Source organism: Calliphora vicina, chromosome 2, assembly GCF_958450345.1.
Source record: "Calliphora vicina chromosome 2, idCalVici1.1, whole genome shotgun sequence".
Classification (NCBI taxonomy): Eukaryota; Metazoa; Arthropoda; class Insecta; order Diptera; family Calliphoridae; genus Calliphora; species Calliphora vicina.
Window position 1 is genome coordinate 125,483,916 of NC_088781.1, and position 13,236 is coordinate 125,497,151.

Consider the following 13,236-nt stretch of genomic DNA (forward strand, 5'->3'; position numbering starts at 1 on the left):
GCCGATCGGCCGAACACACAATCCTATGACAGCATCGCTAAAGTATTTGACGTTGTTGAACTCCAATATTGACGAGTTTTTTCCTCGTTTCGTAACCGTTGACGAAATGTGAATCCATCACAACACACCAGAGACCAAACAGATGTCAAAACAGTGGGTTTCTCGGAGTGAAACGGCGCCATTGAAGGTCAAGGTGGGTTTGTCTGCCAATAAAGCCATGGCGACCGTTTTCCATGGCAAAAATCCATGAAGAAATGGCCGGCGGTAAGAGATTTGACTCCAACGATGAAATCATCTCACAAACAAATAACTATTTTGATGAACTTGACAAATCGAAAAAAAAAAATTCGAGAAACTTCGGAGCACATTTTTTATCCAAAATCATGAGTTTTATTCAAAAAGTCATGAACTTATCGACCAGTCTTCGAATAATTAATCAGTCATATTTGCGAATATTTGATTTCACTGATTTTTAAAATGTTTAAGATTTTTAATAAAGTTTTTTATTTTTTTCAATTTAATAGTTTTTGGAAATTATTTGTACCTACTTACGTTAAATTCTATAATTTTTTTTGTAACTTTTTTCACTAAGTAACCACTGTAAATTAAATTCAAAAGTGACGGTGACCTTTTTTTGTTAAAGAATTTTATTAAAATTGGTCTTCTCCCTATTGCAATGAAATCAAAAATTAAATAAAAAATCATTGAAAGTTTTAACATTTAAAATCAACTCATTTTTCTAAAATAGTTTATATTTAATATATTATTCATAGCGTTTCAAATCTTTACGCCATCATCATCATTATCAACGTATCCTAAGTCATGTGCATGTAAATGCGTTTAATTCGAAATTGTTAATTATTTAGAAATCTATAGTTAAACTCGTATGATGTCATGTAAATAAGCCGATAATAATGATTTTACATGGAATTGTAAAAATTATTCAATTTACTTCTTGAGCTTTCAAACAATTTTCTAAGAATTATAATTACATATTATAATTTATTAACTTACTTGTTTTTTGTTAAATGCTTTTAATATCGACCTTTTTTCCGTACAATTAAATCTTTGTTTTACTTTCTGATTCAGCTGTAAATGGTAAGAATTGTAAATATAAACTAAAAAGTAATAAAGAAAAAATAAATGTGCACATTGAACATGATATGCAAAATTACATGAAATAATATTTACACTCTCTCTATCTCTGCTTAAAAAGAGAATTTTTATTTGTGGTTTGTTTATATTTACTCTTTGTATTTGATATTTTAAAATTAGTTTTTTTTTTAGCTGAGGAGGTTGTGTTAAAGGTGTTTCTTTGTGAGTTGGGAGATAAAGTAATTTCGTGTTAATGCATATTTTTAAGGATTTGATTCTGTTCTAGTTCTGTTCTAGTTCTGTTCTATTTCTGTTCTAGTTCTGTTCTAGTTCTGTTCTAGTTCTGTTCTAGTTCTGTTCTAGTTCTGTTCTAGTTCTGTTCTAGTTCTGTTCTAGTTCTGTTCTAGTTCTGTTCTAGTTCTGTTCTAGTTTTGTTCTAGTTCTGTTCTAGTTCTGTTCTAGTTCTGTTCTAGTTCTGTTCTAGTTCTGTTCTAGTTCTGTTCTAGTTCTGTTCTAGTTCTGTTCTAGTTCTGTTCTAGTTCTGTTCTAGTTCTGTTCTAGTTCTGTTCTAGTTCTGTTCTAGTTCTGTTCTAGTTCTGTTCTAGTTCTGTTCTAGTTCTGTTCTAGTTCTGTTCTAGTTCTGTTCTAGTTCTGTTCTAGTTCTGTTCTAGTTCTGTTCTAGTTCTGTTCTAGTTCTGTTCTAGTTCTGTTCTAGTTCTGTTCTAGTTCTGTTCTAGTTCTGTTCTAGTTCTGTTCTAGTTCTGTTCTAGTTCTGTTCTAGTTCTGTTCTAGTTCTGTTCTAGTTCTGTTCTAGTTCTGTTCTAGTTCTGTTCTAGTTCTGTTCTAGTTCTGTTCTAGTTCTGTTCTAGTTCTGTTCTAGTTCTGTTCTAGTTCTGTTCTAGTTCTGTTCTAGTTCTGTTCTAGTTCTGTTCTAGTTCTGTTCTAGTTCTGTTCTAGTTCTGTTCTAGTTCTGTTCTAGTTCTGTTCTAGTTCTGTTCTAGTTCTGTTCTAGTTCTGTTCTAGTTCTGTTCTAGTTCTGTTCTAGTTCTGTTCTAGTTCTGTTCTAGTTCTGTTCTAGTTCTGTTCTAGTTCTGTTCTAGTTCTGTTCTAGTTCTGTTCTAGTTCTGTTCTAGTTCTGTTCTAGTTCTGTTCTAGTTCTGTTCTAGTTCTGTTCTAGTTCTAGTTCTGTTCTAGTTCTGTTCTAGTTCTGTTCTAGTTCTGTTCTAGTTCTGTTCTAGTTCTGTTCTAGTTCTGTTCTAGTTCTGTTCTAGTTCTGTTCTAGTTCTGTTCTAGTTCTGTTCTAGTTCTGTTCTAGTTCTGTTCTAGTTCTGTTCTAGTTCTGTTCTAGTTCTGTTCTAGTTCTGTTCTAGTTCTGTTCTAGTTCTGTTCTAGTTCTGTTCTAGTTCTGTTCTAGTTCTGTTCTAGTTCTGTTCTAGTTCTGTTCTAGTTCTGTTCTAGTTCTGTTCTAGTTCTGTTCTAGTTCTGTTCTAGTTCTGTTCTAGTTCTGTTCTAGTTCTGTTCTAGTTCTGTTCTAGTTCTGTTCTAGTTCTGTTCTAGTTCTGTTCTAGTTCTGTTCTAGTTCTGTTCTAGTTCTGTTCTAGTTCTAGTTCTAGTTCTGTTCTGTTCTGTTCTGTTCTAGTTCTGTTCTAGTTCTAGTTCTGTTCTAGTTCTGTTCTAGTTCTGTTCTAGTTCTGTTCTAGTTCTGTTCTAGTTCTGTTCTAGTTCTGTTCTAGTTCTGTTCTAGTTCTGTTCTAGTTCTGTTCTAGTTCTGTTCTAGTTCTGTTCTAGTTCTGTTCTAGTTCTGTTCTAGTTCTGTTCTAGTTCTGTTCTAGTTCTAGTTCTGTTCTAGTTCTGTTCTAGTTCTGTTCTAGTTCTGTTCTAGTTCTGTTCTAGTTCTGTTCTAGTTCTGTTCTAGTTCTAGTTCTGTTCTAGTTCTGTTCTAGTTCTGTTCTAGTTCTGTTCTAGTTCTGTTCTAGTTCTGTTCTAGTTCTGTTCTAGTTCTGTTCTAGTTCTGTTCTAGTTCTGTTCTAGTTCTGTTCTAGTTCTGTTCTAGTTCTGTTCTAGTTCTGTTCTAGTTCTGTTCTAGTTCTGTTCTAGTTCTGTTCTAGTTCTGTTCTAGTTCTGTTCTAGTTCTGTTCTAGTTCTGTTCTAGTTCTGTTCTAGTTCTGTTCTAGTTCTGTTCTAGTTCTGTTCTAGTTCTGTTCTAGTTCTGTTCTAGTTCTGTTCTAGTTCTGTTCTAGTTCTGTTCTAGTTCTGTTCTAGTTCTGTTCTAGTTCTGTTCTAGTTCTGTTCTAGTTCTGTTCTAGTTCTGTTCTAGTTCTGTTCTAGTTCTGTTCTAGTTCTGTTCTAGTTCTGTTCTAGTTCTGTTCTAGTTCTGTTCTAGTTCTGTTCTAGTTCTGTTCTAGTTCTGTTCTAGTTCTGTTCTAGTTCTGTTCTAGTTCTGTTCTAGTTCTGTTCTAGTTCTGTTCTAGTTCTGTTCTAGTTCTGTTCTAGTTCTGTTCTAGTTCTGTTCTAGTTCTGTTCTAGTTCTGTTCTAGTTCTGTTCTAGTTCTGTTCTAGTTCTGTTCTAGTTCTGTTCTAGTTCTGTTCTAGTTCTGTTCTAGTTCTGTTCTAGTTCTGTTCTAGTTCTGTTCTAGTTCTGTTCTGTTCTAGTTCTGTTCTAGTTCTGTTCTAGTTCTGTTCTAGTTCTGTTCTAGTTCTGTTCTAGTTCTGTTCTAGTTCTGTTCTAGTTCTGTTCTAGTTCTGTTCTAGTTCTGTTCTAGTTCTGTTCTAGTTCTGTTCTAGTTCTGTTCTAGTTCTGTTCTAGTTCTGTTCTAGTTCTGTTCTAGTTCTGTTCTAGTTCTGTTCTAGTTCTGTTCTAGTTCTGTTCTAGTTCTGTTCTAGTTCTGTTCTAGTTCTGTTCTAGTTCTGTTCTAGTTCTGTTCTAGTTCTGTTCTAGTTCTGTTCTAGTTCTGTTCTAGTTCTGTTCTAGTTCTGTTCTAGTTCTGTTCTAGTTCTGTTCTAGTTCTGTTCTAGTTCTGTTCTAGTTCTGTTCTAGTTCTGTTCTAGTTCTGTTCTAGTTCTGTTCTAGTTCTGTTCTAGTTCTGTTCTAGTTCTGTTCTAGTTCTGTTCTAGTTCTGTTCTAGTTCTGTTCTAGTTCTGTTCTAGTTCTGTTCTAGTTCTGTTCTAGTTCTGTTCTAGTTCTGTTCTAGTTTTGTTCTAGTTCTGTTCTAGTTCTGTTCTAGTTCTGTTCTAGTTCTGTTCTAGTTCTGTTCTAGTTCTGTTCTAGTTCTGTTCTAGTTCTGTTCTAGTTCTGTTCTAGTTCTGTTCTAGTTCTGTTCTAGTTCTGTTCTAGTTCTGTTCTAGTTCTGTTCTAGTTCTGTTCTAGTTCTGTTCTAGTTCTGTTCTAGTTCTGTTCTAGTTCTGTTCTAGTTCTGTTCTAGTTCTGTTCTAGTTCTGTTCTAGTTCTGTTCTAGTTCTGTTCTAGTTCTGTTCTAGTTCTGTTCTAGTTCTGTTCTAGTTCTGTTCTAGTTCTGTTCTAGTTCTGTTCTAGTTCTGTTCTAGTTCTGTTCTAGTTCTGTTCTAGTTCTGTTCTAGTTCTGTTCTAGTTCTGTTCTAGTTCTGTTCTAGTTCTGTTCTAGTTCTGTTCTAGTTCTGTTCTAGTTCTGTTCTAGTTCTGTTCTAGTTCTGTTCTAGTTCTGTTCTAGTTCTGTTCTAGTTCTGTTCTAGTTCTGTTCTAGTTCTGTTCTAGTTCTGTTCTAGTTCTGTTCTAGTTCTGTTCTAGTTCTGTTCTAGTTCTGTTCTAGTTCTGTTCTAGTTCTGTTCTAGTTCTGTTCTAGTTCTGTTCTAGTTCTGTTCTAGTTCTGTTCTAGTTCTGTTCTAGTTCTGTTCTAGTTCTGTTCTAGTTCTGTTCTAGTTCTGTTCTAGTTCTGTTCTAGTTCTGTTCTAGTTCTGTTCTAGTTCTGTTCTAGTTCTGTTCTAGTTCTGTTCTAGTTCTGTTCTAGTTCTGTTCTAGTTCTGTTCTAGTTCTGTTCTAGTTCTGTTCTAGTTCTGTTCTAGTTCTGTTCTAGTTATGTTCTAGTTTCGTTCTAGTTCAAGTTCTGTTCTAGTTCAGAATCTCAGAACTTTCTAAGTTAATTCTGTTGATTTTTAAAAATTAGTAAAATTTAAATGTGTAATAATAAAACGAATTATCTTGTTATCCTAATATTAATAAATCAATTTTCTTTATTTCTTATTTCATTATTTTACCCCTGAACATAACCATACTTTTGACACTTCTCAAAAAACTCCTCAAAATGCATTAACAATTCATAGGTCTGCCGGCCATAGGCTATTTCGCAATTCAGCGTACCACCATAACTAATTGGCAAACATTCTGGAGCTATATAGCGTTGCAAAGACTTCAAGTTGGAATCATGTACTATCAAACGACTGTGTGAATTGGGTGTTAGAAATTGTTTAGCCACTTTAAACAGTGGCTTACAAAGACTGGGCGTGTTAATAAAATGAAATCCTTTAATTCTTAGCGGTATAGCGTATTGTACATAATCGACCAGACGTTTCATAAAGGCTGGGGTCATTTCTAACGATTGTCCGATAGTGGTGCCCTTGCAATCCAAAATTAAAACAATGCCATTTATTTGGGACTCCGGTTCCAATTGTAAGGCTTCGCAACATAATACAGCGGCACGAAAGCAATCGTCTCTATGTACAAGTTTGTGATTCCATTTTTCTGGAGAGAAAAGAAAAATTATAAAGAAAAAAATTATTAGTTTTATTATAAAATTACTTAACTTACCGCCTGCTATCATGGTTATTATACGTCTGCCAAATTGATCTCTTTGGGGCATTATGGACACTTGATTGTGATCAAATACATGCTTGAGTTTTCCGGGGTTCAGCAGTTCCTTTACTTCTGAATATTTTTGGCGAAAATTAAAATAGCGGTTGATCTGTAAAGAAATATAATTTTAATAAACTTTGTATTATATGGTTAATTTGTATTAATTAAGAAAATTTACCAATTTATAGGCACTTTCAGGATAATATTTACAACGTCTTAAAAAGATTTGCAGCCATTCCTTATCCTCAAGAGGTAGAATTAGTTTAGGGTCATCTAAAAAAAAATTATATAGAATTAATTTTATTAAGAGCCCAAAGATGGTTATGCCTAAACCGGAGTTTTGCTTCGTTATCCGAATTTATTTCCTTCCATTAGGTGATGATTTTGCAGAAAATAAATTCGAACCAATAAAAACATTATTTGTCTAATGAATGCTTATTTTAGAAAATCGACTAGAAAATAAACTACTAATTAGTTCAATTTATTTATAGTTTCAAATTATTTTAATCAAAAAAATTCTCATTGCCAACCTTTTAAAAGTGCTTTCAAGGCCTTCAAGCCTTGCTCAATATTTTCAGAGGTTTCTCTTAGTTCGTCTTTCGCTTTCTCTTTGGCATATTTACTGGGTTCTCCCAAATCAAATTTCAATATCAAATCATCACATTTTATTTCAGGAGACATTCTTAAACACATTCAAAATTATATTAGTCGAAATTATTTATTTAGAAATTTGTACCGCCAGTCTTAAATGTCATTAAAGTACTAGTACTAATTTAGCGGCAGCATTTGTTATTTATTTTGCGTAAAGAACTTAATTAGAATTCAATAAATTATTAAATAATATGGAATATGTATATTACTAAGGTCATTAAATATATAGAAACAAAGAAGAACACTTTCTTATATTTGTGTATAAGAAACTTAATTTTAAATTAAGGGCAATGTTTTGAAAGAATTAATTGTTTAAAGATTCCAGTTCTAGTTTAATTGTAGTTCAGTTCTAGTTCAGTTCTAGTTCAGTTCTAGTTCAGTTCTAGTTCAGTTCTAGTTCAGTTCTAGTTCTTGTTCAGTTCTAGTTCAGTTCTAGTTCAGTTCTAGTTCAGTTCTAGTTCAGTTCTAGTTCAGTTCTAGTTCAGTTCTAGTTCAGTTCTAGTTCAGTTCTAGTTCAGTTCTAGTTCAGTTCTAGTTCAGTTCTAGTTCAGTTCTAGTTCAGTTCAGTTCTAGTTCAGTTTAGTTCAGTTCTAGTTCAGTTCTAGTTCAGTTCTAGTTCAGTTCTAGTTCAGTTCTAGTTCAGTTCTAGTTCAGTTCTAGTTCAGTTCTAGTTCAGTTCTAGTTCAGTTCTTGTTCAGTTCTTGTTCAGTTCTTGTTCAGTTCTTGTTCAGTTCTAGTTCAGTTCTAGTTCAGTTCTAGTTCAGTTCTAGTTCAGTTCTAGTTCAGTTCTAGTTCAGTTCTAGTTCAGTTCTAGTTCAGTTCTAGTTCAGTTCTAGTTCAGTTCTAGTTCAGTTCTAGTTCAGTTCTAGTTCAGTTCAGTTCTAGTTCAGTTCTAGTTCAGTTCAGTTCTAGTTCAGTTCTAGTTCAGTTCTAGTTCAGTTCTAGTTCAGTTCTAGTACAGTTCTAGTTCAGTTCTAGTTCAGTTCTAGTTCAGTTCTAGTTCAGTTCTAGTTCAGTTCTAGTTCAGTTCTAGTTCAGTTCTAGTTCAGTTCTAGTTCAGTTCTAGTTCAGTTCTAGTTCAGTTCTAGTTCAGTTCTAGTTCAGTTCTAGTTCAGTTCTAGTTCAGTTCTAGTTCAGTTCTAGTTCAGTTCTAGTTCAGTTCTAGTTCAGTTCTAGTTCAGTTCTAGTTCAGTTCTAGTTCTAGTTCAGTTCAGTTCTAGTTCAGTTCTAGTTCAGTTCTAGTTCAGTTCTAGTTCAGTTCTAGTTCAGTTCTAGTTCAGTTCTAGTTCAGTTCTAGTTCAGTTCTAGTTCAGTTCTAGTTCAGTTCTAGTTCAGTTCTAGTTCAGTTCTAGTTCAGTTCTAGTTCAGTTCTAGTTCAGTTCTAGTTCAGTTCTAGTTCAGTTCTAGTTCAGTTCTAGTTCAGTTCTAGTTCAGTTCTAGTTCAGTTCTAGTTCAGTTCTAGTTCAGTTCTAGTTCAGTTCTAGTTCAGTTCTAGTTCAGTTCTAGTTCAGTTCTAGTTCAGTTCTAGTTCAGTTCTAGTTCAGTTCTAGTTCAGTTCTAGTTCAGTTCTAGTTCAGTTCTAGTTCAGTTCTAGTTCAGTTCTAGTTCAGTTCTAGTTCAGTTCTAGTTCAGTTCTAGTTCAGTTCTAGTTCAGTTCTAGTTCAGTTCTAGTTCAGTTCTAGTTCAGTTCTAGTTCAGTTCTAGTTCAGTTCTAGTTCAGTTCTAGTTCAGTTCTAGTTCAGTTCTAGTTCAGTTTTAGTTCAGTTCTAGTTCAGTTCTAGTTCAGTTTTAGTTCAGTTCTAGTTCAGTTCTAGTTCAGTTCTAGTTCAGTTCTAGTTCAGTTCTAGTTCAGTTCTAGTTCAGTTCTAGTTCAGTTCTAGTTCAGTTCTAGTTCAGTTCTAGTTCAGTTCTAGTTCAGTTCTAGTTCAGTTCTAGTTCAGTTCTAGTTCTAGTTCAGTTCTAGTTCAGTTCTAGTTCAGTTCTAGTTCAGTTCTAGTTCAGTTCTAGTTCAGTTCTAGTTCTAGTTCAGTTCTAGTTCAGTTCTAGTTCAGTTCTAGTTCAGTTCTAGTTCAGTTCTAGTTTAATTGTAGTTCAGTTCTAGTTCAGTTCTAGTTCAGTTCTAGTTCAGTTCTAGTTCAGTTCTAGTTCAGTTCTAGTTCAGTTCTAGTTCAGTTCTAGTTCAGTTCTAGTTCAGTTCTAGTTCAGTTCTAGTTCAGTTCTAGTTCAGTTCTAGTTCAGTTCTAGTTCAGTTCAGTTCTAGTTCAGTTCTAGTTCAGTTCTAGTTCAGTTCTAGTTCAGTTCTAGTTCAGTTCTAGTTCAGTTCTAGTTCTAGTTCAGTTCTAGTTCAGTTCTAGTTCAGTTCTAGTTCAGTTCTAGTTCAGTTCTAGTTCAGTTCTAGTTCAGTTCTAGTTCAGTTCTAGTTCAGTTCTAGTTCAGTTCTAGTTCAGTTCTAGTTCAGTTCTAGTTCAGTTCTAGTTCAGTTCTAGTTCAGTTCTAGTTCAGTTCTAGTTCAGTTCTAGTTCAGTTCTAGTTCAGTTCTAGTTCAGTTCTAGTTCAGTTCTAGTTCAGTTCTAGTTCAGTTCTAGTTCAGTTCTAGTTCAGTTCTAGTTCAGTTCTAGTTCAGTTCTAGTTCAGTTCTAGTTCAGTTCTAGTTCAGTTCTAGTTCAGTTCTAGTTCAGTTCTAGTTCAGTTCTAGTTCAGTTCTAGTTCAGTTCTAGTTCAGTTCTAGTTCAGTTCAGTAATTTCCTGCAGACAAGCTGAATAGCTTTGCGGGGTATAATAATTTTTAATAAAAATATACAACGAGAAATAAAATGAATAATATACATACAATAAAATTGTATAACAAAAACACCAATTAAAACTGATGCAAGATCTCCTTTCAACTACATAAATATGGAAATACAACACTGCTTGGATGATGGAGGCCGAATGCAGATACATACATATATATATTTTTTTGTTACACAATATTTTACTATATTTTGTTATATATTGTACTTTGTTATATATTATGTAACTTCAAACAATTTTTCTTAAATAAAAATAAAAAAAAAAAAAAAAAAAAAAAAAAAAAAAAAAAAAAGTTCTAGTTCAGTTCTAGTTCAGTTCTAGTTCTAGTTCAGTTCTAGTTCAGTTCTAGTTCAGTTCTAGTTCAGTTCTAGTTCAGTTCTAGTTCAGTTCTAGTTCAGTTCTAGTTCAGTTCTAGTTCAGTTCTAGTTCAGTTCTAGTTCAGTTCTAGTTCAGTTCTAGTTCAGTTCTAGTTCAGTTCTAGTTCAGTTCTAGTTCAGTTCTAGTTCAGTTCTAGTTCAGTTCTAGTTCAGTTCTAGTTCAGTTCTAGTTCAGTTCTAGTTCAGTTCTAGTTCAGTTCTAGTTCAGTTCTAGTTCAGTTCTAGTTCAGTTCTAGTTCAGTTCTAGTTCAGTTCTAGTTCAGTTCTAGTTCAGTTCTAGTTCAGTTCTAGTTCAGTTCTAGTTCAGTTCTAGTTCAGTTCTAGTTCAGTTCTAGTTCAGTTCTAGTTCAGTTCTAGTTCAGTTCTAGTTCAGTTCTAGTTCAGTTCTAGTTCAGTTCTAGTTCAGTTCTAGTTCAGTTCTAGTTCAGTTCTAGTTCAGTTCTAGTTCAGTTCTAGTTCAGTTCTAGTTCAGTTCTAGTTCAGTTCTAGTTCAGTTCTAGTTCAGTTCTAGTTCAGTTCTAGTTCAGTTCTAGTTCAGTTCTAGTTCAGTTCTAGTTCAGTTCTAGTTCAGTTCTAGTTCAGTTCTAGTTCAGTTCTAGTTCAGTTCTAGTTCAGTTCTAGTTCAGTTCTAGTTCAGTTCTAGTTCAGTTCTAGTTCAGTTCTAGTTCAGTTCTAGTTCAGTTCTAGTTCAGTTCTAGTTCAGTTCTAGTTCAGTTCTAGTTCAGTTCTAGTTCAGTTCTAGTTCAGTTCTAGTTCAGTTCTAGTTCAGTTCTAGTTCAGTTCTAGTTCAGTTCTAGTTCAGTTCTAGTTCAGTTCTAGTTCAGTTCTAGTTCAGTTCTAGTTCAGTTCTAGTTCAGTTCTAGTTCAGTTCTAGTTCAGTTCTAGTTCAGTTCTAGTTCAGTTCTAGTTCAGTTCTAGTTCAGTTCTAGTTCAGTTCTAGTTCAGTTCTAGTTCAGTTCTAGTTCAGTTCTAGTTCAGTTCTAGTTCAGTTCTAGTTCAGTTCTAGTTCAGTTCTAGTTCAGTTCTAGTTCAGTTCTAGTTCAGTTCTAGTTCAGTTCTAGTTCAGTTCTAGTTCAGTTCTAGTTCAGTTCTAGTTCAGTTCTAGTTCAGTTCTAGTTCAGTTCTAGTTCAGTTCTAGTTCAGTTCTAGTTCAGTTCTAGTTCAGTTCTAGTTCAGTTCTAGTTCAGTTCTAGTTCAGTTCTAGTTCAGTTCTAGTTCAGTTCTAGTTCAGTTCTAGTTCAGTTCTAGTTCAGTTCTAGTTCAGTTCTAGTTCAGTTCTAGTTCAGTTCTAGTTCAGTTCTAGTTCAGTTCTAGTTCAGTTCTAGTTCAGTTCTAGTTCAGTTCTAGTTCAGTTCTAGTTCAGTTCTAGTTCAGTTCTAGTTCAGTTCTAGTTCAGTTCTAGTTCAGTTCTAGTTCAGTTCTAGTTCAGTCCTAGTTCAGTTCTAGTTCAGTTCTAGCGCATTCAATTTCTGATTGCGTTAGAAATGAGCTTCATCCCAACGACTTTTCTTTTCAAAGAAAACAAATCTTTAAAATCGAAAATTAGATCCCACTCAAAGCAGTGGGTATATTTTATTTAACCTTTTTTATACTCTATATCCTCCTAATTTTATTATTTTATAATTAAATTATTTCAACTTTCCTTTTTAAAACCGTACATTTGTAAACTTTCAAAATATTTCTCATAGTAAGACAGCAATTCGTACGTTTCCCTGCCATACATCAATTCTGAATTCATTGTGCCGCCATAACATGCTGGCAGGCATTCGGGCGATATATAACGATGTAGGGACTCATAATTGCAACCATGTAAAATTATACGATTTGCAAATTTGGAGGTGAAAAATGGTTTAGCTGCAGCAAATATCGGTTGAAAGATTCTTGGTTGATTGACAATATGCAGTGCCTTAACTCTTAGGGGTATATTATTTTGTATATGGTCCAGAAGACGTTTGGCCTTATAGGGTGTAAAATGGAGAGCTTGAGAAAATGATAAACCCACCATATCCATTATATAGACAATGCCATTTATTTGGGTTTGCGGTTCCAATTGAAGGAGTTCAGAGCATAAAGTACTGCTGCTAAAGACATCATCTATGGGTATGAGTTTATGGTTCCACTGTTCTGTATTTATTATATAAGAATATTATCAAGATAATTGTTTAAATAATTGGGAAAACTTACTGCCACCTAATGATACTACTATGCGACGACCATATTGATCTCGTTGAGGTAATATGGTTACCAAATTAGCCTCGAATACATTTTTCAATTTACTGGGTATTAAGAAGTTGGTAATTTCGTTATATTTGCGACGTAGATTATAGTAACGTCTGATCTGTAAGTGGGTATAAATGGATTAGTAAATATTGTGTTCTGAATAAATATAAATCTTACCAAATCTCTGGCACTTTCTGGATAAAAATGACAAGGTCTCAGAAATTTCATCAACCACTCCTTATTTGTCTTGGGTATATTTAAATCTGTTTCAGCTGGAATTTTGTGTAAAACAATATATGTATTTGTTTATTATTTAAGTTTTGATTTATTATAATTTTATAATCACCTTCTAAACGACTTTGCAATTCTTTTAAACCATTTTGAATATTTTGTGGGTTTTCTCTTAGTTCCTCTAAAGCCTTATTCTGTACACTTTCGCTGGGTTCTGTCAAATCTAACTTTAGTAACAAATCACCACATTTTAATTCAGGAGACATTTTAGTTTAATTTATATATGTGTTTTCGTTTTAAGAATTGTAATGATTTTTGGCATGAGTCCCGTGGAAATTCTTTATATAAACTAATATGATTATTGCATTTTCAATTACTTTTATTTGCAGAAAATCCAAGGAAATATTCATAAATTATGTGTTAAATTTTAATGCAAATTATAATTCTAAACGAACTACTTACCATTTGTATATATTTTGTTTATTAATTACTACAACATGTCCAGCAAAAAGTGTTTGATTTTAACTTGCTGTTTCTAAAAAACAAGAACTATAGACAATTTCACGCCATTTTCTAATCACTTAGAGAATGAATTGACCCCTAATAGTGCTTCTGATTCCGTGCTTAATAAAATTCCAGTTTGTATACCCTTCACCTTCGTGAGAAGGGTATATATAAGTTTGTCATTTCGTTTGTAATTTCCACAATATAATTTTCCAACCCTATTAAGTATATATATTCTGGATCCTTATAGATAGTGGAGTCGATTAAGCCATGTTCGTCTGTCTGTCTGTCTGTTCAAATCAACTTTCCGAAGCCCCCAAATAACTTACATACACGATTCATACTTCAATATCTCCGGAACTCTTCCGGCTCGGTTGCTATTTAAAATCGAGAAAATCGGTCAATAAATGGCTGAGATATAAGGAAAGAAAACACGACAACCTCGATTTTTGACCTATTTTTTTACCTATATCTGGATTACTATCATTAATATAGACAATATGGATATCTAAAGATAGATATTTCAAAGACCTTTGCAAT

The 13,236-nt window shown here is 33.5% G+C and overlaps 3 protein-coding genes across 3 annotated transcripts in view; all 3 read right to left on the bottom strand.

The window, feature by feature from the left end:
• Window positions 1-1,119, bottom strand: part of LOC135951873 (alpha-tocopherol transfer protein-like) — a 23,135-nt gene extending 22,016 nt beyond the window's left edge. The window contains exon 1 of the mRNA XM_065501618.1: window positions 1,015-1,119. The gene's annotated coding sequence lies outside the window, so the exon portion shown is untranslated. The remainder of the gene's footprint in view (window positions 1-1,014) is intronic.
• Window positions 1,120-5,264: 4,145 nt separating this feature from the next.
• On the bottom strand, window positions 5,265-6,664 carry LOC135952471 (retinaldehyde-binding protein 1-like). Its single transcript, XM_065502419.1, has 4 exons — window positions 6,451-6,664; window positions 6,099-6,193; window positions 5,876-6,029; window positions 5,265-5,809 (listed from the first exon to the last, which is right to left on the bottom strand). The coding sequence occupies exons 1-4, from the start codon at window positions 6,611-6,613 to the stop codon at window positions 5,322-5,324; spliced, it is 900 nt and encodes a 299-aa protein (XP_065358491.1). The 5' UTR covers window positions 6,614-6,664; the 3' UTR covers window positions 5,265-5,321.
• A 4,605-nt stretch (window positions 6,665-11,269) lies between these two features.
• On the bottom strand, window positions 11,270-12,458 carry LOC135950837 (alpha-tocopherol transfer protein-like). Its single transcript, XM_065500363.1, has 4 exons — window positions 12,308-12,458; window positions 12,139-12,233; window positions 11,926-12,079; window positions 11,270-11,865 (listed from the first exon to the last, which is right to left on the bottom strand). The coding sequence occupies exons 1-4, from the start codon at window positions 12,456-12,458 to the stop codon at window positions 11,375-11,377; spliced, it is 891 nt and encodes a 296-aa protein (XP_065356435.1). The 3' UTR covers window positions 11,270-11,374.
• Between the last annotated feature and the right edge of the window lie 778 nt (window positions 12,459-13,236).